Below are 25,719 nucleotides of genomic sequence, written 5' to 3' on the forward strand. Positions count from 1 at the left end.
CTTCAAAAAGGTTCTAACTGTGAGGATGCTTTTATGACACAAAAACTCCCATAAATCCATGGTTCCTGTATATTTATTGAATATATTATTAAAAAAAGATTTTTTTAAACTGATAATGACACATTCAATAAAAATGACAAGACGTTGTAGTTTATTATTCCTGTATAGCAAAGAGGTTCCAACCTGATTGAGCCGTGAGCTTACTGCTTTGCCAAGGAAAACACGCGTGTGCCACTGAATGCTTGAGGAGGAACTAAACTGACCTGAGAGCAGCACTCGGGCCGACCAATGTGTTTTATAGACGTCAAGATGACCTGATTGTTCAGACTGTCGTCAATGAGCTTCTGCAACGGTCAGTTGGCAAGCAGTAACGTGTCTTTGAAGCCAAACGTTTATCTGCAGCTGCTGTTGCTGCTCGCTGGCCTCCGGTGAAATATACAAATATTTGATTAGGCATGTTTAGCTCAACCGGATAAATGGACAGCCAAATTTCTAATTACACTGATGTAAAACGGCCATACAGCTCAAACGAATCCAAATTCACACTTCTGCTGCACCAGAGGTGGAGAAACCAGCCGGTTTCCAAACCTCGTCGCACCTGAAAACTTTGATTAAAGCTCTGGGGGCCTCGTAATTACCTGGCTGACTAAACCTGTCCTGGGGCATGAATGGGGTCAGCTGGTACGTTGGAAGTCAAAGCCTCCCATTCCTCCAGTCATTGTCCCTCCCCCTCCCTCTATCTAGGCCCTGTGGCACAGCTGGTTTTCCGTGGCCCAGAGCAGGATAAAATTCCCTGGAAGGCCACAGTTCCCCCGCTCGTTGTTAGGAGCTGTGAAACTATGTGACTCCAGCCACCTGCAACGCTGCTCGCGCTGCGCCAGACTGATGTTGACTGATGATGATAGCGTCAAGCATACATTGAAGGCCAGATTAATGGAAATAAAAACTCAACATTGTGAAAAAATTGTCTGACTTGCAGCTTCGTTCTTTTCTCCAACTTTGCAAAACACATTCCTGCACTTTGACGGCTCAATAATTGTTCAACCTTTTGGGGAATTTTTTCTTCTTTTTCTTGAGTTAATGCCACTTTGCTTGATGATGATGATGAGATTGACACCACTTCCTGTTGTGTGGTGAAGATGAAGCTACAGTTAAGAGCTGGAGAGCTTAGCATAAATAATTGAAACAAATTTAGTCTGACTGTGAAGGAAATGAAATTTCTCACCTCGAAAACTTATTAAGGAACATATATGTTAGCCATAACAAATGTGACCAGATACCACAGGACATCATGGTATTTTTGGCATATAGTATGTGACATATTTGGGTTGCATCTGAAATCCCATGCTGACAGACTTCAGAATGCTAAGACAGGAGGCCGAGATTTTGAGGTAGGCTGTGTCCGAAACCTTAATAGTACATACATTGCATTCTATTTCCTGTAAAATATTGCAGTATGCAAACACTGGACACCACCCCTGCATAAATATCCCACAATGCAATGCGGTAGTGATGACAACATTCATAACAGACAGAACAGCTTTGTAACGTCAATTACGCTTCAATTTAAGTGTACATAAGATTTCCCTTTGCTAGGTGTAATATTTGTTTTATGTAGTTCAGACTTTGTGATCTCTTCAGATCATCGTTTGGTCACATGTCACCAGTGGTTATCAGTGGTTACGCGTTTCCAACAGGCACAAACCAATTGTTTATCTGGCAGAAATGCTAGACCTCCGGTTTGTATCTTAGAATGAATCAAATTTGACTTAGAAGAAATTTGGCCCTGCAGGAGAGCTGACGGGGCGAGGTGTGGTTGCAGCACCCCAAACCCTGAGCAGGGCTGTGACAGCTGTGTGTAAAAAGCATCTCACACCCTTAAGCTTCAGTCGGCAGAGATGAGAGAGGTATTTGTACTTTTGACTGAGACATGGGGTGTGGCTGTGTCGTCTTTTGGGGGGATTTTCGGACTCCTAGCGTTTCCTTTTCTGATGAGGATTAAAGACTGGCTTTGTTCCAGGTGAGAACAGTGCAGGTACAACCAGATTTCTCACACTTCTGGACAGGGTTTTAATGTATTATAGCCTTTATTCGATAATCCATCTATTCACAGAAAATATTTCCTTTATTTATTTTTGCAGTAATTTCATTTTGCCACTCACAGCTTAATTCCAAGCCAGCACTGCGCGGCCTCAGTCACCGGAGAGACAGCCAGGTTTAGTGGAGAAGGAATTGGCTTTCGCATATTCCTCCTCAGCGGGAAGCACCGTGTTTCTACATGAATGAACATGGCTGAGTTGTCAGAAGGCTGAATGGTGAAACCGGCTCAATCTGTATTACACAGGAAAGGAAGCTGCTCTTTGATACCAGCGGCATGCAGAGAGAGCTGTGTCCAATTCTGTAAGAGACTCAGCGAGCGCAAGACAGAATTTCATTCCTCTCGTTTAAAGTGGCGTCAGATGCATAGTGTACCGGGTTATGCAAGACCACAATAAATAAATAAAAGAAGAAAGCTGTCTGTGTGTAACGCATAACCCAAAGAGACACCCATAAATCTGGTAAACCATTTGACTGATAATCGAACAACATAAAAATGGGAAACCAATGAATGGATCTTGCATAATGTCATGTGCATGTAAACAAACTGTACAAAGCATTGCTTGTAAGCATAGTTGCAGCATGTTATAGGCCCTTTTGTAACAGTCTTTTCATTGCCTTCTCTTCTGTCAATGGCTATGACTGATAGAGAAATGTCTGGTATGCTGGTGGCCGCTGAAGTCCAGAGGAAACAGGGAGGAGTCTGCTAGTCACGGACCGAGCTCTTTGGTCCAAGAAGACAGAAAATGTTTGGAAGTGTCTTAACATTGTCCTGTAAACAGTTGGTGTACATGCAGATCTCGCTGTCGGCAGAATTCCTGGGAAACCTCTTTCTGTTCTTGGTATGTTCAGTAATTATAATGTAATTCATTTTCAGTCTGCCTCTCTTTGTGTCGATATAAAAGCTGCCTCAGGAGTTTACACCTCCACCAATAAAGTCAGTCTGCAGATTAAAGGGTATTAATGCATGCAGCCTCTGGCAGTGTAGACCGGGAACCCAGGCCCACCCTCACACCTGTATGCAGCACACACACGCACGCACACACACACACACACACACACACACACACACACACACACACACACACACACATCACACATCTCACAAGGTGCTTCCTGCTCCCTACAAACTCTTGACCTTCCGAGGGAATGTTGTCGATGTCGGTGTTCATAAAGCTCCCCCTATGTGTCGGTGAGGCTGTGCCAGTGGCAGACCTGCTGGCCCTCGGCCTCCTTCATCTCTGTCCAGTGGCTCTGCTGCTCCTCGCCGGTGCTGGTGAGGCCCAGGGAGACCCAGCCCAGCCGCTCCCTGGGCCTCATGCTGCTTCGGCGGCAGAACACCGACAACACCAGAGACACCTCGGACAGCTGGAAGAGCGCCACCTGGAACAGAAAGCTCTCCTTGTAGGTGGGGTCGGTTTGGCCGCGGCACACGGCCGTCTTACACTTGGACATCTCTTTCCCCTTTGAGTCCAGCATGGTGAGCTTCACGTAGGTGTCTGAAAGGAAGGGTGGGAGAGCGATGAGAGACTGCCATCAAGTGGCGGGATATTAGTGCTGCAGCAGAGGTTTTATGTCAACGCACATTTTTCTTGTGCAGGAATAAAAAAACAGGTTAAACCTTGGAAGCAGAGTCGGTGCAATGAAGTAACCCCAACCAGAACTAACCGGTACTGTACATTATGATGTATGTTAGTGTATATTTATCTGTTTCATAGATGGTGCTGACAGCAATAATAATGATATTTCAAGGGTGCCCTGGTGGATCAACGAGTGACTCGGGTTCGGTTCCGGCCGACGGTCCGATGCTGCATCTCGTCCCCTTTCTCCCCTGCTCTTCCTGTCTGTCTCTCAAATATAAATATGTCTCAAAGATATGATGCCTATAGGGCTAATTATTAAAAGAGTAGTTCAGCATTGTGGAAAATATGCCTTTATGCCGAGATTAAATCTCAAAATCTATCAAACACTCATATCGGTCGGTGAAATATGAAACTACTTTTCAGTGCTGAGAGCGCCGCAAATAAAACCAAAACTAGATTCAAGAGAAAAAGAATGTGTTGCTCGGAAATTTTGATAAACCAACCAAATATTTAGAGGATTACAAGTTTCATCATTTATTGGCGCATTAACAGAACTTAATCCAAATATGTGATGTTTTGAGCCAAAACTTTATAATCTACCAGGATTCAAAGATTCCTCACACTGATTAATTAGACTGCTGCCGACTTACCTCTCATGATATAAAGCTGCCCGCCTACGAAGTGTTTTATACAACAGAACAGACCGTCTGCGGCACACACCACAGCACACAGGTGGAAAGAAGAAACACAGGAAGCAGTTTAAAGATTGCGATACACACCAGAAGGTCAGCTTTCATGGGAACTCCGATAAGCAGCAATTGCTTCAGCATTGTGGCTTTAATATCTCAGGTTATTAAAAAGCTGCTGCTGTTGCCAATTCATATTTAAATGTATTGGTGCACAATTTGTCAGCTGCTGAGAGTCTTGCCCATCTGTTTTTGCCAAAACAATTGCTGAGTGTAGCAGCACACTTTGGTGAAGAAAACACTCAGCACCTCAAACCAAGCGGGCACAAAAGCCAAGAATGAACCGATTTAACGTGGATACTTTTGTACGTACTGACGGGTTTATCGGACGCCGTGGTTCTGAAGTGGCTTCCCTGGATGACCTCGGCAGATAGCTGTCCCGTGGTGGAGTTGTAGAGGAGCCCCACGAGGATCTCTGGCAAGGACGAGTCTTCAGTGGAGCGATAGGACAGAGCTCCTGCACTGCGGGAAACACTCACCACAGAGCCGCAACCCTGGCAGGAAGAAACACACTTTAATTAACTGGTGCAATATAAATACATTTTAAATACATTTGTATTCTGTCTGTATATATAATACTGCTATTGTGGATTCTTTACTGTTTTACTATTTATTTATATTACTTGTTTTTTATTTTATTTTACTGTGTCTCTTGCTGCTGTAATCCTGCAATTTCCCCACTGGAGGACTAGTAAAGGGTTATTTTATTCTAATCTTATCTTATCTTATCTTACTCGATGGGCCAAGAAATATAGAACAGACGTATATTTCCCCCTCAGAATGAATAGTACATGTGTTGATCAACTGGCTTTACATCTAGCATCATCACTTTTTCAAAACTTACATATTCAATAATTGTGTTTATTTACCTACCTAAACTAATAGCGTTCCCTTAAGCCATATCAGTACTTTGTGCACATGTTTAGCTAAACATTTAATCTGCTAAACATTAGCATTTTCAGTTCAAGTACAGCCTCACAGAGTTTTGACTCAGATTTCTTAGCGTCTTGTAATTAGATGTGTGGGATGTGTGCATCCCTTATCTTCTGTTCTGGTACATTTCATATTATTTGTATTTGAACAAAACACATTTAAAATTGAATTGAGAAAAGAAAAAGAGGATTACTAGATTATGAAAAGTGTCCTGCGTTGAAGCCAAGAACTAATGCATTGCTTCATATAACTATGTGCCAGATAGAAGATCACAAAGTGTCCTCACTGTGAGTTCAGAGCCCGGCTCCAGGGTGACAGGTAGAGCGATCTTGCCCTGCAGGTTGAGCTTCGTCAGGTAGAACACCTTCTCTCCCAGGATCTTCTCCTTTTTCATCCGCCTGATGCTGTACAGGCGGAAACGAACGGCGTAGTCCCCGATGGCCTCCTGTTCCACTCTGGAAAACTTAAACGTTTCTGTGAAGACGGGACACGGACCCTTCTGCACGCCGGTCTTGGCCCGTTGCTTCTTGGTGGGCAGCAGGACCAGGTGGACCTGCCACGCGATGTTGCCCGTCTGTTTGAGAGCAGGGATGTCTGTCGCCGCGGTGACGGTGACCGCCAACCACTGCTCACCGGAGTCGTACTCGAAGGCGACGTCCAGCGTGCCGTATTTGGCAAGCGGCTCTGGCTCGTAGGCCGTAGGCAGCTGAGGACCGGATCCGTCCTGCAAGGAGGAGAGAGAGAGTCAGAGGATGAAAGAGGAGGGGATGTTAGAGGGACCTCCTGAATAGTATTAGTTATAGACAGTTCATTTACTCAAGTCCCCAAGAGACATGTGTCAAATATTAGGGATTAAATATGGCTCAGTCAATAAAATTATACCATTTTAAATGGAAGATTGGGTTTGTATTGGTTTTCTGGCATTGATTGTACATTGTGTGAGTATGATTTTTTTTGCAAAAGTATTTTTCCCGACAATAGAGAGAGAAGTGAAAAAGTGTATGTCGTTCATAAAACAACATACATTATCAAGCGACAGAGGAAATTATATATTTGAGAGTCCAATTTGAATCAAATTACCTGTTTTTTAATGTTCAAATTACTCACCCAATAAATTCTGTGATGTATTACTGAAAGGTTAACCAATATATTGCTCCTTAGGGGTCATACTTCTTGGATCGGGATCAGATTTGATATCAAGATATTCTGTGGGAAGCTGGAACAATGCTGTTCAATTTGTTTCCTTCTTAAACAAGTAAAACCCGGCCTTACCTTTCCTTATGTTAAGATGACTTGATCTGTAACTGACACTGCAACCACAGCAACATGTGTACAGTAAACAAGTCATCTAATTCCACTAGTGGTCTTTACATTAATATCTTATTAATTGTATTTTATACTATGGTTATGGTGAATTACAGCGCAGGTGTAAACTAAATATAAATGTATTTCTACTATAAACTAACTGGTTCGAGACACAGAAAGGGGAGCATGCAGCAGCTTGGATCTCACCTCGGGTCCCAGCACAGCAGTGCTGTCACTGGGTATGTCCTCCTCACATCCTTTGTTGAGGTAGCTCTCAGTGTCCTGGTTCTCACTGGCCTCACTGTCGCAGCGCTGTGGGGACGACCCTCTGGTGACCCCTCGCTCCGAGCGGGAGCGAGAGCCCTCGTCCTGGTACGGAGGAGGCCGGGGCTCGCTGATGGAGGACTTTTTCTTTATTCTCTGGATCCTGTTGGCTGCTGTCAGGACAGTGACAGAGACAGAGAGGGATGCAGAGGGAGGAGTGCAATATAAGAGGAGGGTAACTGGAGACGTACTGTGCTCGGCAGAAATATCCATTAAGTATGCAACGTACAGTCGACCGCAGAGTCAGGTTAACCTCTTAAACTGTGCCGGACCCACAGGTGACCCCATCCTGTTAAACTGAAACAGCCCAGAGGTGTTTAAACGCTGTGTAATCAGCATCATGTACTGTAGGTCCAATGAAATGTTGGAAAAAGCACATAAGGAATATGCTACTGTGTATCTTTATACAATATCGTAATTCTAAAGACAATTAAAAGAATACTACTTGCTTTCTTGCTGAGAGTTTGAAGATCAATACAACTCATGACATGACTTGAATAAGAGTAATAACCATAATGTCACATTATAAATGTAGGAGTTGAATCAGTCGTTTGAGAAGCTGAGATAAAAACAAATTCACCTGAAACGCCCACTTATAATAATATAATAATATATTAAATAAAAAAAAAACCTAAAGGCACGAGGGACATTGAATCAGGCATCAAATGAGGTTCTACAAAGTTTTGAGCAACTTCTTGATCATAGCGAGATCGGAGCCTTTGACTTTAAAGAGACTCAATAGAAATTCTGTCGGGTGGAACATCATTGAACTATTGTGGAGACAAACAGGAACAGGATACACATATCTGACTGGTCTAAATGTCACCTTTGGGTGCAACATCAAGGTTTGAAGAGTTGTCCTTGAGTCCAATTTTGAAGTACTTTATTTAAATAGTGTTTATATATATATGTAATATTATATATGTTATATAGATATGCTATATAGTATTATTGCTCATTTAAAACTTCTACTTCACTTAAATTCAGAGGGAATGTTGTACTTTTTACTCAGCTATTTTTATTTATTTGACATCTTTATTTATTTAGCAAATTCAGATGAATAATATCCAAATATAATCTACAAATATATCATGATGTATTATTATGTTTTATTATAAAGACTTGACTGCTTCCCAGCAGTGTATTTAGTAAAAATAAATAACCCTATGTTTCCCAGCTTCAACATTAAAGCAATTGATGTATATTGTTTAAGTATATTGTGATGCTAATACTTTTGTCCTTTTACTTAAATATGATTTTGAATGGCTGACCTTTACGTGCAGCAAAGTATGTCTTTGCTGTAGTATTATTGCTTTTACGAAAGTAGAATCTCTGAGTACTTCGTCACCACTGATTATTGCTGTTATTTGATCAATCATTTCATGTGATATTTTCCTCATATTTGATCTTATTTACTATGAGTGTGTCTTGTATGTTTCTAGCCTCTTAACCTGGTTAAATGCAGTGTTGTAGACCTCTGCACGCTCTCACCCCGTCCGCTGGAGGCTTCACTGCTGTCGCCTCCCTGCTCAGCGGACTGTTTGCCTTTGTTGCTCCAAGCAGAAGTCTTGTTCTCCTGGGCCGCAGCCTCGGGGCCTCTGTCCTCCTCGCTGTCTGATAAAACTCCCTCTGGGTAGAACACACAGAGACTCTTGCTCAAACATTGCATTCATCTTACAAAACATATTTAGTGCAGTGAGACAAGAACAAAGATACAGATGCTGAAAACTGAATTTCAGGGTAAGAACTTCAGGTGATGGAGAGAAGAAGAAGAAGTGACCCAGGCGGTGAAATGGAAGCAGCACACCGTCTAACCTTGTTTTCCTTTTCTTTTCTTCTTGCTTTTCTTCCCTTTCTCCTTCTTCGTCTTCTTCTCCACGTCTGAGGCCTCATCCGATTTCTGCGGACTCTCCTTTGCTCCTTTCCTCTTCTTCTTGTCTGTCTTTTTCTTTTTCGCTGTTGAGGAAGATATAGAAAGCTCTTCCTCGTCATCTCCCTCTCTCTCAAGGCTGTCCGCCACCTCTACCTCCTCTTCTCCGTCTTCTTTCGTCTTTTTCTGCTTTGATAACCTGCTTTCTGTCTCAGGACCCGGTGATGGAGGAGGTGGAGCGGTGGAGCTGTCCCCGCTGACACTCACCTCTCTTTCCTCTTTTTTCTCTAAAGCATCGGCCTCCTCTTCTTGCTCTCCATCTTGGGACTCCTCTTTGTTTTTCTGTGCCGTGGCTTCTTTCTCAAGCTGCTTTTCTCTCCTTTCTTTTCTCCGTTGCTCTTTCTTCTCCTGATTCTCCTTCTCCTCCTTCTTCCTCTTCTCTTCCTCTGCTAACTCGGCTTCTGTCTTTTTCACTCGCCAGCATCCGTCCCTCCATTCCCACTCCAGCTGGCTCTCGGCCTCGGCGGCATCGCTAGGCTTGTTGTTCTTTGAGGCTGTGTTGCTGGCCTTGCGTCCTGCTTCCTGTCCAGTGGACATCTGACCAGACTCTTGGCCGCTGTTTTCCCCATCTTCCACCTTGCTGATGATAGTGGTGACCTGCTCCGTCAGCTGGTCGCTGACGGCGTATGTGACGTCGCTGACGGCGTTGGCCAGGTCATCCACGCGGCTGGTGACCGAGTCCAGGAGGGAGGAAATGTTGACAGATGGGAGGTTCTGCTGGAAGCTCTTGAAGAAAGCCATCCCTCAGCCGGGGATCCCGTCGCCACGCTGGCCGCTAGATTATCTCATCAGAGGCACTGACACGGACATGTGGTCGTTAGAAGAGTGTAGCGCCAGCATCACAGTGTGTGCTGAGATCAACACGTGCATACACACCAATATGGTGATTGTCAAGATTATAATGCATGTTTGGTAACAAGAGCTTCCTCACAGTGTTTTTGTATTCAATGTTCTGGGCTCTAAAGTCTCAGACTTTTTAATAGGGTTTTAGAAAACAATCACAATAATATGTAAATAAATCAAAGCTGCACTGCAAAAAGACACGGAAATATAGATTCTATGGTCTCAGTTTTGTCAGGAGTGAAGCTTCCACTTAACTTAACTCATTCATGACACGTTACGTGTTTTATCCCACAGTTTCTGTTCACATTTCCGACTCCGGGTGCTTTAACTATGCTTCCTCCGTTCCTCGTTCCTTGTTTCTCCGTCCTCCGGCCCGTGATCCAAGAATTAATCAAGGTCAGCCATCATTGAGGAAGGAGGAGTGAGGCTCTTGGAGCGAGGAAGCACCCTTTGGATTTTAACGTTTATTAATTGGTGAGCTAATCTGATGAGACAGTTAAAGTAGCGACTGTCCTGTCTAATAAGCAGCTTATAATAGTATTAATATCGCATGACTTGTACTGAAATTAGGCAAACCATCTGTGGAAATGGTGGCTCTAAAGTCAGTCTTGTTTGTTCATAAAAACTGAACCTGAATTATGAATGAATCAGACAAACATGACCACGCACAAACACACAGTCACATATACAGCTGCACAGTTGAGCATGCAAACATACAATGAACCCACTTATGATGGAACAAATTGTGCCCGCAAAGTAACATTAGCATTAATCCCTACTCCCTTGTGTTTGTATCCTTGCAATGAAAAGTGTCTATTGTATGTTATTGATAGACACTTTGGGGTTTGCATAATCTGCATAAGAGCAAACACTTCACTCAAAGGAAATGCACATTTGCACTGAATGAGCCAATAATCCTGTGTGTAAATGTGGTAGACCTATATGTGTGTTGAGTACCTGGCTGGCTGTTCTTATAGCCACTGAGATGTGACAGATCTGCCGGACTCTCCACTGACAGCTTGTTGCTGAGGTAAAGAAAAAACAGAGCCATCAACGCCATGAAGGCGGCAATGGAAGACAGGACACCCAGAAGCTCAGGAGAGACTAAAGAGGAGAAGAACAGAAACGAAGAGGGAGGGAAAAAGAGAGTCGGGGGAGGAAAAGGAAGGAAGGACAAACAAAAAAGACATACGAAAAAAAGTTAATACTGATGTAATACTGCTTTTGGAAATGTAACAGATTCATTATTTTATCCTTAAGAAAAAAATAGCTATAAATAAAAACAAACACAGATGGCTGCGAGCTAAACATATTTGCTACCGCAAAAAAATCTATTCGATGATACACATTTTATTTAGTAATCTAACTCCTAAAACGTTGCCTCATCAGTCGAGGGGGTCAGCATGAGCTATTGTGCATTTAGACAGCCAGTGCTTGTTCCACTTCAAAGGCTTAACAGATACAATCTACAGCCGTGTATGTAGGCCAACCGTACTTCATGTAACCATGCGCCGCTGATGTGCTATTTTTACGAGAGCCTCAAAGGGGCCGTATATCTCTAACTGAAACGTGGACTCGGTAAACCAGCCAAACCACACTGGGCCCGCACTTAATATGCTACAACGCGGTTTAGCTGAAGAAAACAGCAATGATGAGCTGTGGGCTGTTTCTAAAGACCAAAAGCCTCGGTGGAAAGTGCAGCTTGTAGAATGAAGCACTGCAAGCGAGGTCTGGGATTTTAAGTTGAAGTACTTCTTGAGCCACATAACAGTTTTTTGAGCCCACAATTATGTGGACATATTCAAGAATGAATCCCTTATTGTTTCATGGGAGACACCTACACAGGTGTTTTACAGTATATTGACTGTTCACGAAACCCCTCCCCTAAGCAGAGATTGTCCAATCGTAGCCTAGCAACCGTAGGCAAGCTGGGGACTTCTCCACATGTTGGTGAGCGTGGTGCGGTCAAGCAATACTTTGCGTTTAAAGCGTTTGTGGTGTCTCTTTTTTTTTTTTTGCCTTTTTAAAAACAAAACCACGAAAACCAAATGGTGAGGAATCTTATAACGTGTGTGTTTGCTCTCCCGCGTGCTGCGAAGGTCATCATGCCCCGATAACGAGCTCACTGCCGCAACAGTGACCTCGCCTTCCTTCCGAGGCCAAGAGTTGGCATGGCAACATCAGTTTGTGTGGTTACAGCTAGAAAAAGCTCTGTTCACAACCAGCACATCCACATTGTAGTATTTCCTCCCTGTGTGGCAGACGCTATAAGACTATAAGACTCCTGTTATCCAACGCAGAGCTTGCTCGCTCTTCTAACCTGTCTTGTAACATGAGCACCCATTAGGAATGTTCCTGGCCACCTGACAAGCTTTAGTCCAATATTAATTCTCTTTTGGCCTCCACCAACTCTTGAGGGAAATATCAGAATCAGAATCAGCTTTATTGGCCATGTGTGTGTCTATACTCTTCGACTGCTAAATCCTCGTGTCCACCAGCTAGTCGCTCACTTTGTCCGTGATGCTGAGCAGGTATACAGTCTGGAGAGGACAGTGATGGGAGCCTGAACCACAACAAAAGCCCAAATGTTGCATCATGTGTGTTGTGGCAGGTGCTCCCTGTATGTATGTTTTGTTGTTTTCAAAATCAGTGTCGAATTTGAGATGTTCACAAGTTGTTTTGTTTATGTAAGTGTTCAAATTATTCAAGATTTCACAAAAATGTAAAACAATACAAAGAAAAATTTAAAAAAGTCAAAGAAATTAATACATATTTGACTTACATATACATAATATACATATTTGTCAGAACTTGTGTTTTTCAATTTTTCTGACCCATCAATCACCACACAACCACTCTGAATTATCCTGTGACCTTTTGGAGGGGCCCAACCCATAAACTGGGAACCACCAGACTAACTCACTAACTGTAAATACAAGTAACTCCACCTCGAGCAGCTACAACAGTAAATGATGCATAGATATTGATTAACAATCTAATATAATGGTTTCGGCTGCATCAGTCACAGGAGGCAATTCACTGCAGACCAAGTACTTTTACTTTTGATACTTCTGTACTTTGAAATTTTGAATGCATGACTTGTCATGGAGTATTTTTGTCATTGTTGTACAGGTGCTTTTACTTGAAAAGTGAAGGATCTTAATACTACATTACTGATGAAATCGATCAACAGTGTTAAAGCTGGTACCGGCACTGAGAGCACAAACGAGAGAGGAGGAGAGAAAACAAGAGACATTGTTTCTCAACCCTCTTGACAACAGACTGAACTTATGGACAGACTGGTTTCACCATGGCAACAGGCAGAGACCACTGCAGCCTGACAACTAGTGCTGCTGCTTGTTGCCGACTGACAAAGTGATGGATGCTAAAATTCCCAAGGATGGCGAGAGAAGTAGGAGAGAGATAAGAGCTCCGACATGGCGGCAGAGGCTTACCTTCTCCAAACGAATATCCTCTTTAAAGTCAGGCTGTTCCCAAAAAGCACTATCAGTATGTCTGCTGCTTTAGATAGTAAATGATCTAAGAAGAGGGGAAAAACAAAGTTGTCCTGCTCTGAAGTAATCCGACATGCAGTAAATCCCGGCCCCGGCCAGCACTTGCCAGGCTTACGTGTCAACGCTCACTGCAGACAGTTGTGTGGATTGTGCCTGGATGACCTCTGCTGAGATACACACAGCTGACAGCCCTGGTGTGATAACGCTTCATACATGGCCCTGCTCTGTAAATGTCAACAACAGCTGAATAATTTAGACACCTGAGGTAACCTGAGGCCTCTCATCAATGTACACTGGAAAGTGGGGCGGTAGCGAAGCCGGCCTTTGAAACGGCTCTCCCTGCTGTCAGTTATTTTTGATGTAACACCCATCATTTCTCAGGAAAATCTGATATTTCTCTTAACGGATTAAAGTGGACCCTTCTCAGCCGTTTCTCTTTCTCTGCCCCTCTTTCCCCCTATCCCATTCCATCTGAGAGTGTGCGAGTGTACAAATTGTGTGTCTGAAAAGAAAATGAATCTGTTTGTTTTTTCTCCCGACGTATGAACTGAGGCTGAACCCGAGACTCTGAAAAGAGCCTCAGGATTCAATCAGCTTTTCTTTTTTTATTTGGAGGTAATGACTTCAGTAAGCTGACTAATAATGAACATGAAAACACAGCCACTGAACCATTCAATGTGTAAACAGCAAATGAATAATAACCTCGGAGGGAACGTGCGCTCATTTCGATAAAATGTTTCTGTGACATAAAAAGAAGGGGAAAAAATCATACTGTTGTGTCAAATGTCAAATATTCTCGTCACTAATTCTTTAATGTAAAAACGTATCCCACTTTTCAGCTTTGAGACCAGTTGGCTCTAGTTTGTAGGCCATGCTTGTTTAAAAAGTAAGTGTGGAAATGTTGCTTACACATGGACTTCTGATACGAAACAAAACCTCCGCGTTGAATAAATCATGAACACACAGCTGCTTTCTTTAGCTGAAGTGAACCAAAACTTGATACGCCATGCATAATTCATACGCAGGCATTATGCTTTGTGAAGTCTATAATGAAACACTTTCTACATGCCAAACTTCAGTGAAAACTCACAGGAATAAAGGAAGTTGAGAGCAAAATATTTGGACATTTAGCTTTTAAAGCGACGTCATGGAGTCCAGCCGAGCACGAACGCCATGATGCTCCAAATGAAAACAAACACAAACAAAAATATGCGACTTTGCGAAATTTGAAAAGTGAAACATGGCCTTACCTCGTCTGGCACAGATGAGCTCATGAACACCACAATTCCTCCCCCCTCCTGGGGGAGAGAGAGAGAGAGAGAGAGAGAGAGAGAGAGAGAGAGACAGAGACAGAGACAGAGAGACAAAGTCGGGAGTCAGAGGTTATAAATATGATTCCAAGTAGGCTACGGTAGAAACATATGTTCATGCCTCAGGTGAAGGAGGCTGGCAGATGGGCCAACAAATATAGAACTGGGTATAAAATAAATATAAAAAGCTGGAACCAACGGAGAAACAAAAGCTCAATCAAATCAGATGGTTAATTCTGAACATCAGGTTAACATGAATGTGCAATAAAAGGAAGGTGTTGGAGTGAAAAGGATATTGTTGAAATGTTGTGAAAGCAATGTAAACCTGGAGCAGGTTAGCTTAGCTTATTTTAGCTCGAAGACTGGAAGCAGGGGAAACAGCTCGCCTACAAACATATTAAAGTTAAAAATCACTTCTTTTTTTATGTGTTACATTCAGGACTTCTTTCTTTTTTTTTTCTTTTTTTGAGCTTTTTGAGGTGCATGCACACTTTTTTTTCACCTTTGGAAAGAGCCAAGCTAGCTGTTTCCTACTACTTCCAGTCTTTATGCTATGCTAAGCTAAGCTAACAGTCTCCTGGTTCCAGCTTCATACAGTATTTAAGGAAAGAGGTATTCATTTAAAAATAGTTTGGACATTAATTAGTAAAGTACTGAAAACCACTTAGAAGAATAAAAAGTACACTGTAAGCTATTTAACCATCTTAAAATCAGAACTAATTTCAATGGAATACATCCCTCAAAATTGGTCAAAACTGTGATTAAGCCCATTAATGTTATACCATATGATTATTACTTCAATGCATATCTCATAAGTAATATTTCAGGAATAATTGTGTTTCCTAACATGAAGGTCTAAATGTTTTCTGAATTATTTATTGGTCTACAAGTAACCACATTTAATAAATCAAATGAAAGATCTTTAAAATACACTCTGTGATTGGTAACGTGAACTCTCCCCTGGTTGCTACAAACAATAAATTACCGGATGGAAATAACAAGGTCATGACATTGTCAGCATGAAGATATCATCAGTTGAAGGCATGATTCACCCAATCACCAATTAATATGATCTTATTACATTATCTGGAAATACGTTATTGTTATATTTTCACTCCATTCTTTCCTTCACAATCCCACTGAGGCTTAATTTAATGAAGGATATAACACTTGTATCACTTGATTAACACATCCTCTCTCTTGGCTCGCCACCTCAGTATTTAATGATTCAGGTACCTACAGAGGAAAGAGAGAAAGCTCTGAGGGCGACTTGTGTTATGTCACACAGCGGATAGACTCTCTCTGGACACTTAATGTCAGAGAATCTCTCTGTTGGCTTTTCTTTCAGAGACAAAAAGCATGCCAGAATGTAGCAATCAGATTAACACTGCACTGATATCCTTACAATCAAAGGTATGCTTTCAATAGGGCATTTTACTAAGAAGGTTATTTTGAGTGTCTTCCTCTTCAGTCGTATAAAGCAGAATTTCTTTTCTTTTTTGAATAGGCTAACTCTACGTATGTATATGTTTCAAATATCAAAGTGCTGAACCACTTGCTTATGATGATGGTTTTGTAATTGGTGAAAGTAAAACCGCAAGCTTCAAGTTGCAAAAATAGCTCGGCCTGGATTTTGAAGCTGTCAAACAAATCAAATTAGTTGAGGGGAAGATCTATTGTTAGGTGATTTCTAAACACTCTGGCACTTTCACTGAGCTAAAAACAATGAAATCACATGAAGTCCAATAAAGTGCAACATCACATTGAACCTTCATCCTACCAACACAATTACATACACACTCTATGGATGATGATGATGATGATGATGATGATGATGGTTAAATGTTTGAAGACATATTGAACTCTGATTGAAAATGATGTCAAGAATGAACCATTGCTTCATAATACTATGGGCCTAATTCAGGATATAGTATTTTTATATAGTCGTGCATCAACAAACAGGCTGCCCGTATGGCTGCACGTGACATACTAACAGTGCCCATGACGGGACAGGGCAAGGCGCGTGCCTATACTCTTCACTGACTGCATCATTTGGTGTCATGTGTGCTCCGGTCACTTTCACGAGCACCTTGAGGAGACGCTTATCAATCGTCGCTCACACATTACCCATGAAGCTTAGCGAGAATGTCAACAGCACGTGCATCCACGATCATAACGGTTATTTGACAACAGCGGCTGGTTTATAAACTCAAGCCGTTATTTATTTATTTTGTATCGATAACAATGCATGATATTCATCCGCCAGGTGATGTAGTTTTTTCACAGTGGCAAAACAAAGTTGTCATGTGATGCTCAGTAGCAGCCTGCTGTGATTTTCGGTCGAAGCCCAAAATAAATATTCATATTATTTAATATTTAATCTCTGGCACAGGCGTGTCTCAATCGAATATTTGTTGCACAAACGTGGGTCAATCAAAGCTCCGGGACTGTGTGTGTCCGTGTCCACTTTAGCATCACTTCACGCGGCTGAGAGCACGCGCGCATCCCATGGAGGGATCACAACATTCCTGCATCCGCCTCGTGCCGCTAGCTGTCCCAGCTCCGGAGCACTGCGGCACGGCGTCATTGAAAACAGGAACTGCTTTCAGCATCACAGACTTCTGAATAAAAAAATGTATTTTTTATTTTTTTTTTAACAAACATCATTCTCATTCCGACCCAAGCAAAGTTTCCCACGAGTCCCGCAGGACACCTGAGAGCGAGGACTTACCGTCAATCGCCATGATGCTCCGGTCCGGACTCTACCAACTGTTGGGGGTGTGATGGAGGAGGGAAGAGGAGCGAGATCATTCATGTGCCAGTGGACGGTGTGCGTGCGTGCGTGCGTGTGTGTGTGTGTGTGTGTGCACACGCGCACGCGCGCATAGGCATCTGCTATTTCAACATCAGGGGCACTATGTAAGCTATTGGGCTGAATATTCAACATATTTTACAAATTGTGGGATAAAAAGGATGAAATGAGCCTCTACTGAACCCCAGAGGCCAAAATGCAGTTGTTGCAGCAGCACCATGGACAGAGATAAGATACATAGAAAATACCAAAATAATTATAATATAATAAATAGTATACTAAACTACAATAAGATCAGAAGTAAAAGGGAACACAGAAATAATACAAGAGCAATTAAAGAAATATTTACATGACAAAGAGACAGTGATTTCAGTAAAAAAAAAAAACATAAGCAGGCTACAAATAACCTAGATATTCGATGTGTATGGCATGGTGGTAGTAAGGCAATATAACAAGATTAATTTAAAATAAAGACACCTCTCAATATATCATGGATTATAAATTATCTATTTGTTGTGCAGTACAGTTAGTTAGTTGCTTTATTATTTACCATACAAAACATTTTGGCCATTCCACATGGGATTACATTTACAGTCAATTATAACATTGTACATATATCAAAATGTTTTTGGTTAAAGAAATTAATTGTTCACTAAATAGCTGAATAAAGAAAAAAGTGCTTTACTTTATTTCCCTCATCTTTCTCAAAGTGATATTGCCAAAAAAAAATCACTGATGAGTTCAAATGATTTCGGATTAGAAAGACATATAATTAAACAATCATGATGGAATTTACCAATGCATTCCTTATTATTCATGAGAACAATTTTTAAGAATATATATTGCTTTCTGTGCGTGAGGTTAGTTGTTAGAGTTTTCTTTTTAAAGACAGACTGAGAACACCATTTCAATTTGTAACCAAATTATAATTTGAGATTTAAGATTGTTTTGACCTCTCTGTGAAGGAAGTATTAAGATCCTTTAGTTTTCAAGTAAAAGCACATGTACAACAATGACAAAAATACTCCATGACAAGTCATGCATTCACTTGAGTACAGAAGTATTTACATCATTTATATTTATATAAGTAAAAATACTTCTGCAGTGAATTGCCTCCTGTGACTGATGCAAACGAAGCCATTATATTTGATTGTTAATCAATATCTATGCATCATTTACTGTTGTAGCTGCTCGAGGTGGAGTTACTTGTATTTCCCACATCACAGAGCTGTCTACTCAGCATGCAAAGAAGGATGTCTCCTGCTGTTGGTGGAAAGATCTGCTCCAGGTCCTGGCTTTCATTGGAGGTTTAATTACTGCCTTAAATTAACAGAATGTCACTGCAAGAATACAGTGAGTACTTTAAGTAAAAGTACTTAATTACTGCTACTTATTTCAGGAGAAAGAAGGAGACAAAACAAAATATGTATTCGTACATATTACACAATAGTTGTCAAATATAATAGTATGCTTTAGCATTGCTTTTTCTTAATCATAACTGAAGGGGCCAGAACAAAAAAAAGGCTCATAAACAAAAGTATCAAGGGGTATGTATACGAGGGCGGTCCACAGTGTTCGTCTCTTTCACCAGCCAACCAAACGCAAGAGACGTGCCGACGTCACGAGTATGGATCCACACCACCTTTTCTTTTTGTTAACACATTTCCGCAAAGTTTACCAGCATCCGCTGCCTCACATTTAACCGTGTTTCTTTGTATTAGCTTTGAGGGCTTAAAGTTATTAAAAAAATGAGCGCAATGAAACCAAACGACGCAGCTCCCACTGACGACAGCGGAGAGGAGAAAGACTGGGCTGCGGCCAAAGCTTTTTTTGACAACCTCAAAACAAACAAGCCGAGACCTGTAAGTACGTTTTTGCTAAACACTTTTATTGCCACGAGCTCGCGTGTCAGCTGCACACACTTCCTCGCGCACACTTGTGTAACTTTCTTAAGTGTCCCTTTCGCAGCCCAAGCCCCGGTACGCGGTCACCATCGCGGTCTCGTCCCGCACCCTCTTCAACATGGTGGCGGAGAGGAAGATCTACGAGGACGAAGGACTGGAGAAGTACGTGGCTTATCAGGTGGAGCACGAGAACGAGCCGCTGATGCCGGGAGCCGCTTTCCCCTTCGTCAAGGTAGGAAAGGCCCGCGACTGTCAGGTTTCTGTCTGCACTCTGCAAATGGGCGTGGTGCGTCATTGCGTCACAGAAATGCACGTTGACGTCTCGGTCCCCTCCACGAAAAAATGTCTTTGTTCAAAGACTACAGCGTCTTCTGATAATGGAGCATGAGTCAGCTCAGACCCCTGCATCCTCACGTAGAGTGGCTTAATTCTTCTTGAAATGCAGTCATACAAGTCAGTCATTCACACCATTCTTCAGCCAGAAAACATTTTCAAGATTTTTCTTTTGCAGGATAAGGGGTGACAAACTACTGTACAACTTCTTTTAAAGGTTGATTGATGTTCACTTCCTGTGTTGTGTTCAGCAACATTTTGCATGAATGTTATCACCCCGGAATAGAGGAACATCAGGGTGACAACTCTTGTGTTTGTTACATTTGACATGTGGATACTTCTGAACAAGTTCTGTATCATATTTTGGTTAAAGAGGTGTTGATTCAACATTATGGGCATTGTGGAGGCTGTACTTTGTGGTGCTTTTTGGATTATATTTTTTAATCTGTTTTCAATCATTTACATACACTCATCGATATGATCATGGTGGACAATTTATCCGAAACACAAAAAACTGAGTATTATAACCTTCGCAGCGATATCATTTTTTTCCAGGCCTGTTGATATCTATCGTTCTTTTTGTAACAAACATCTCGCTAGAGAGCAGTCTAGGTTTGCTATTATTAGACAATTTTGTGTTAGTTGTGTCGGTTAGTATGTGACGTCAGCAGTAAAACCAAAATTTGATTTTTAAGGCAGATACTCAATATAGAGTAAAATCAAACATTTTAAATAAAGATCCTTAAGATCTTTTTTTTTTAGAGAAGGATTATGGCAGATTGTTAAGAGTTGGGAAAAAATAAACCTTTCATTGCTCTCTGGCCAAACTGTGTCAAGGCACCACAGTTTCCAAATGACTTCAAACACATAACTTTTTTTTACTCAACTACAGACTGGTACCAGTAAATTTGTGGTGAGCTAACATCATGTGGTCTGTCAGCCCGGACAATTTATATTGTGTATGTCCATACAAAGATGTACAAAACGCCCCGATGAAGGCATTTATGTTTTATACAAATATGTTGTTTTAATGCCTTGATGCTTCTTCTTCAAAAAAAAGAACTCAATTGAAAGAAAGCTGTGGAACAATGTTGTAATGTGTGTGTCGTTACCTCACGTTGAACGCTCTTGATGCAACATCCGTCCTCTCACACAGGCGCTGATGACCGTCAACTCTCGACTGAGGCAGCTCTACCCGGACAGCGAGGAGCTGTTTGATATCGTCCTGATGACGAACAACCACGCCCAAGTCGGAGTGCGCCTCATAAACAGCATTAATCACTACGGTACGCTGCGTCTTTAACTCTGGTGACTGGTGAGCTCTTCCGCTGCAGCACATGTCTCCAACTTGCGTTTATACTTACAGATCTGACCATCGAGAGATTCTGTATGACCGGAGGGAGGAGTCCAACAGGCTACCTAAAGGCCTACATGACGAACCTATACCTCTCCAAGGACTCTGAGAAAGTCACAGAGGCCATAGATGAAGGTAACTGATGCTGCTGATGCTGCGGCGGTTGGATTATATAACGGCGATTTCTATCTCGCACAACCTTGTTTTGATGCATGAGTGGCTTTCAGCAGCCTGGAGATGTGTTTGCACTTCACTGATATTTACACACTTGCATGTCGACTGTGTGTGTGTGTGTGTGTGTGTGTGTGTGTGTGTGTGTGTGTGTGTGTGTGTGCGTAGGTGTGTGTGTGTGCGTAGGTGTGTGTGTGTGTGTGTGCGTAGGTGTGTGTGTGTGCGTAGGTGTGTGTGTGTGTGTGTGTGTGTGCGCGTGTGTGTGTGACTCATTCACACTGTTGAGGGAAACCTCGACCCTGCACTGTGCAGCAAGCTGGAGCTGGTGGAAGCCAGCTGTGTGATTCATGGCTCCCTGTCGTCCAAATACACGCAGAACAAACTGATTTGAAACTTTGATAATCAATTCAAGTCGCTCATAAATCCAAATCACTAAACATTTGCAGGTTCGAGCTTCTCGGCTTGTGCCGCTCGAAGTGCCCCAAAAAATACTTTCGAAAAACTCAGCAGCAATGCCTCTTTCTAGAAATCCTGACTTTGGTTACTGACGATACTCCACAGACCTTCAGGAAGTAGTTCCTACAGTTGAAGCTCTGTGGATTATTTTATCTGGGGAAAGCTTTCAGAATCTTCCTTTAACGGCGCAGAACTGTGCAGATAAAACACTTGAATCTCTTCAGTGAAAGACAGAGGTGTCAGTCATCAAACCTAACGTGGCAGTTAAAGCATCGCTATCCAAGTAGGAAGTTGAAGATGTCTGCAGCTGTCGGGTATCACACTTTCTCCATCAAACATAGCGATGGATGCACACCCCGAAGCCTGTTTCAAACCTCCATCCCCCTCCTTCAGGTATCGCTGCAGCCACAATGTTTACGCCAGAAACGGAGAACGAGTTGAGCGACACCCAGCTGAGAGTGGCCTTTGATGGCGACGCCGTCCTCTTCTCAGACGAGTCCGAGATCATCGTGAAGCAACACGGCCTGGACACTTTCTTTGAGCACGAGAAGGAGTTTGAGAACAAGCCTCTCGCGCAGGTAACTGATGCTTGTTTCTATGTACTTTAACATCACTGGCACCTCATGCAGAGACTGTTGCTGTTTCAGAAGTTTTCAACATTGACAAGAATATACTCAAAATGCAGAGACTCCAGTCATTGCTCTCCATCCATATCTATCTGCCTTCAGTTGATAAGTCCTAATAGATTCCTCTTCTAATATAAACAGTTTGTTTTTTTTTATTATTCACATTTATACAAAAGCATAAAACCAGGATATAGGAGAGAATAATAACATGATTCAGCAAAATACAAATAAAGTAATGACGATAAGAAGCAAACAAACAGTAAATCTAATGGCTGGTAGAACAGCACTTGCATGAGGCGAAACAAGGCTCTGGAGAACGTCTGCAGGGTTTAGGAACCTGCTCTGCTGGCTCTAAATGAAATTTAAATCAACTCCGGCATCCTTTTTGCCTTTTGTGCACTCTTGTGTGAGCATTTAGTTTCTCTTCCCTCTGTTTATCTCTCCCTGTGTTCCTTATTTCCACACATTTGAATGTGATTGTTTGGCTCTTTCAGGGTCCTCTAAAGTGTTTCCTGGAGGCTCTGGGGAAGCTGCAGAGAAAGTTTTACGCCAAGGACGAGCGCATTACCTGTCCCATCCGGACCTACCTGGTGACGGCCCGCAGCGCGGCCAGCTCCGGGGCTCGCGTCCTGAAGACTCTCCGCAGCTGGGGCCTGGAGATCGACGAGGCTCTGTTCCTGGCTGGGGCTCCCAAAGGGCCCCTGCTGCAGAAAATCAAACCGCACATCTTCTTTGACGACCAGATGTTCCACATTGAGGGGGCCAAAGACCTGGGAACCGTAGCGGCACACGTCCCCTACGGCATCGGACAGAAGTACCACAAGGGGAAACTCATCGAGCAGCCCGCGAAAAAGGAATAACCTAAAAGTGGTTGAAATCTAAATATCCACTACGCTCGATGAAATATAATCTTTCATTCATGAAAAATGATCTGTTCAAAGAACACCAGCCAGGATTGAGGTAATTCATTGGTAACGCCGTCGACAAAGTTTTGTATTTTTGGGGGTTTTATGGAATATTTTCTACTGATAATGTTAAGTGGGGGAATGTATTTTCAAATTAAGAGTTACATAACTATTTCCCTGAATATTGTTGTACTGGAGTAGAAACACCAGATTTCAGATGACCTGTCGAGGCCTTTTCCCTGCACTATCTGTGCACCTTTTGAGAGCGGTTCTTCTTATTTACATTTGATGTTAATGACATTTTCTTGACCGTTTTATACAATAAACTTGTCATTTTATTTAACTTGGTTTTAGCTATTGGTCCTTGGCATAACTAATACAGCCAGGGCGGGAGAATATCTGTTGTAGTAGTTGTTTTTCTTCTGCATTGACTCTTTAATTGACTTAAAGATCATGAGCCAAGTAGAAATCGCTAATTTCAACTTACAATTTCCAAAATTGTTTGGTGTCTGGTATAATGTTTTTCTAATATGTTGGGGCATATTAGCATCAGCTGTTAGCTTTAAAAGAGCACTTATAAGGGTAGACGGTCTGTGGTTTACAGCGACCACTGACACTGTTTTCCTTTGTGACTGTGTGTGTTGTTGATGCACAAAAACTATATTAAACTTTATGTAGACTTTATATTTCTCAAACTTTTATACTCCGTTATTCTGTGAGTTGTTTACGCTTGTACACTGTACCTCTTTACCAGGCAGCACACCGTAACTACACTTTTCTGTCACGTTATAGTGCTTTTATATAGGACTGATTACCTATACTATATATGTTTGCAAATTGAATTTGATGTATTTTCATATTGCAAAAATATGTAAATGTTCCGTAACTTTACACCATTGTGGAGTTCTACAGTTACACTTGTTTTACATGTTGGTTTCATGTCTGGTGATGTCTCCAGACCATGTGGTGTTTTGAATTGATTGTAATTGTGCACACGATAACATGATGTTTACACTATTTAACTTTTCTGTACTGCAATTTCTATCTTGCCCTAGTGTGTTGAGTGCAGAGGAATAAAGGAATGTGGAGGAACCCCAATGGCTGGTTTTTGTCAGTGGTGGAAATAAATTAAGTACTTTAATAAAAAGAAACGTAAACATAAAAATATACTTTACAAACGGAATAATGGGTGTTTTTTGTTGTTGTTTTTCCTACTAGTCAATGTACATAATCAGACAGTTGTCCTACTCCCCCTGAGCCTGTTCTTGCTGAAGTCACCAACATTAGTATTATGCCTTAAGAAATATCTAAAAGGTCCCCAGATATTATCAAAAATATTTTGTTTACAATATACATCATCTTTTCCATTGACCTGTTTGATGCCATTTCTTTAACCCACATACCAATTCTTGGGCCATCAACACTTCTCCAATTAAGGGCAATTATACGTTTAGCTTGTAATATACACATATCTATGAATCTGAACTTTTTGATTTGTAGAAGTGGTATGATAGGATATACACCAAGAATAAAAAGCTTGGGAGTCAATGGTAATTTCTTTGATAAAATTTGATCAATCATATTAACAACATCTTGCCAGAAGGGTTTCACTTTCCCACATTCTAGTATTTGGGAATGTGGGAAAGTGAAAACCTTAAGTACATTTACTCAAATACTTCGCTACAAATTTGAGGTGCCTCTACTTTAATAGAGTTTGTCGATATTATACTTTGACTCCACTACATGTCAGAGGGAAATACTGTACTTTTTGACACAACTGCTATCATGTGACGCTTACACAAGTTTGCATTAAAAACACAAGCTGAGCTTTTGTCACGTTAAAATCTAAAGATTTGGGGGCTCCTTGCTATCTTTTATATGTCTGAGTTGTTTCTCCAAATAATAATTCCCCTCTCAACTTCTAGAATGGTTAAATGTACATAAATGTTCAAGGCCCCAAAAGGTAAAATGATCCAATATTTCACAAAAGAAGTAAAGATTAGAGAAAATTCTCCCGCTTTGGAAGTCACTGCACGAAGCTATCAAACTATATACAGTAGATAAAACGAGCTCCACTTCAACCAGCAACCACAATCAAATGCTTTATGCACATTGAGGCATCCGAAACACTTTAATAGCGTAAGCTATGATAATATATCAATGACAGGAGGCAGTCATTGTAGAAAAAGTATGTTTATTTAGATACATAATACATGTTTGCTTATAATAGGCTACTTCTCTACATTTTCATTTTGAATGTTGGACTTACATTGTTGTTTTGATACTTTTACTTACATAAAGAATCTGAGGAGCCTTTTCTCACCGCTGGTGTTTGTACATCTCAGCAATAGATGGCGCTGTTTAGCTGTAGTTGTCCACCTTAACGCTTTGAACGCTGCTCTATTGGAGTCTGAGGTCAAACGTCAGCAGCGTATCTTCGTCCATCTTCTCTCTTGTCATTAAACTTCAATATTCCTCAGTTTCTGTCCAACTTCAGCGGACGGAGATTGACTCTCAAATTACATGAACGTGATCAACGAAGCCACAAGAGAGAGCTCCTGTTTAACTATAG

The 25,719-nt window shown here is 41.7% G+C and overlaps 2 protein-coding genes across 2 annotated transcripts; one reads left to right on the forward strand and one right to left on the reverse strand.

Moving 5' to 3' along the window:
• Window positions 1-3,279: 3,279 nt before the first annotated feature.
• Window positions 3,280-9,659, reverse strand: LOC306734823 (synaptotagmin-14-like; the record flags this gene model as incomplete). Its single annotated transcript, XM_079216223.1, has 7 exons — window positions 3,280-3,596; window positions 4,331-4,387; window positions 4,740-4,920; window positions 5,646-6,083; window positions 6,872-7,101; window positions 8,480-8,617; window positions 8,804-9,659. 7 exons carry the CDS (start codon window positions 9,657-9,659, stop codon window positions 3,280-3,282), a joined length of 2,217 nt encoding a protein of 738 aa, XP_079072349.1.
• A 9,487-nt stretch (window positions 9,660-19,146) lies between these two features.
• LOC306734826 (cytosolic 5'-nucleotidase 1A-like) lies at window positions 19,147-24,245 on the forward strand (the record flags this gene model as incomplete). Its single annotated transcript, XM_079216226.1, has 6 exons — window positions 19,147-19,260; window positions 19,367-19,534; window positions 20,792-20,921; window positions 21,002-21,124; window positions 22,010-22,194; window positions 22,737-24,245. 6 exons carry the CDS (start codon window positions 19,147-19,149, stop codon window positions 23,100-23,102), a joined length of 1,086 nt encoding a protein of 361 aa, XP_079072352.1. The 3' UTR covers window positions 23,103-24,245.
• Between the last annotated feature and the right edge of the window lie 1,474 nt (window positions 24,246-25,719).

Source organism: Taurulus bubalis, assembly GCF_910589615.1.
Source record: "Taurulus bubalis genome assembly, chromosome: 3".
Taxonomy (NCBI): domain Eukaryota; kingdom Metazoa; phylum Chordata; class Actinopteri; order Perciformes; family Cottidae; genus Taurulus; species Taurulus bubalis.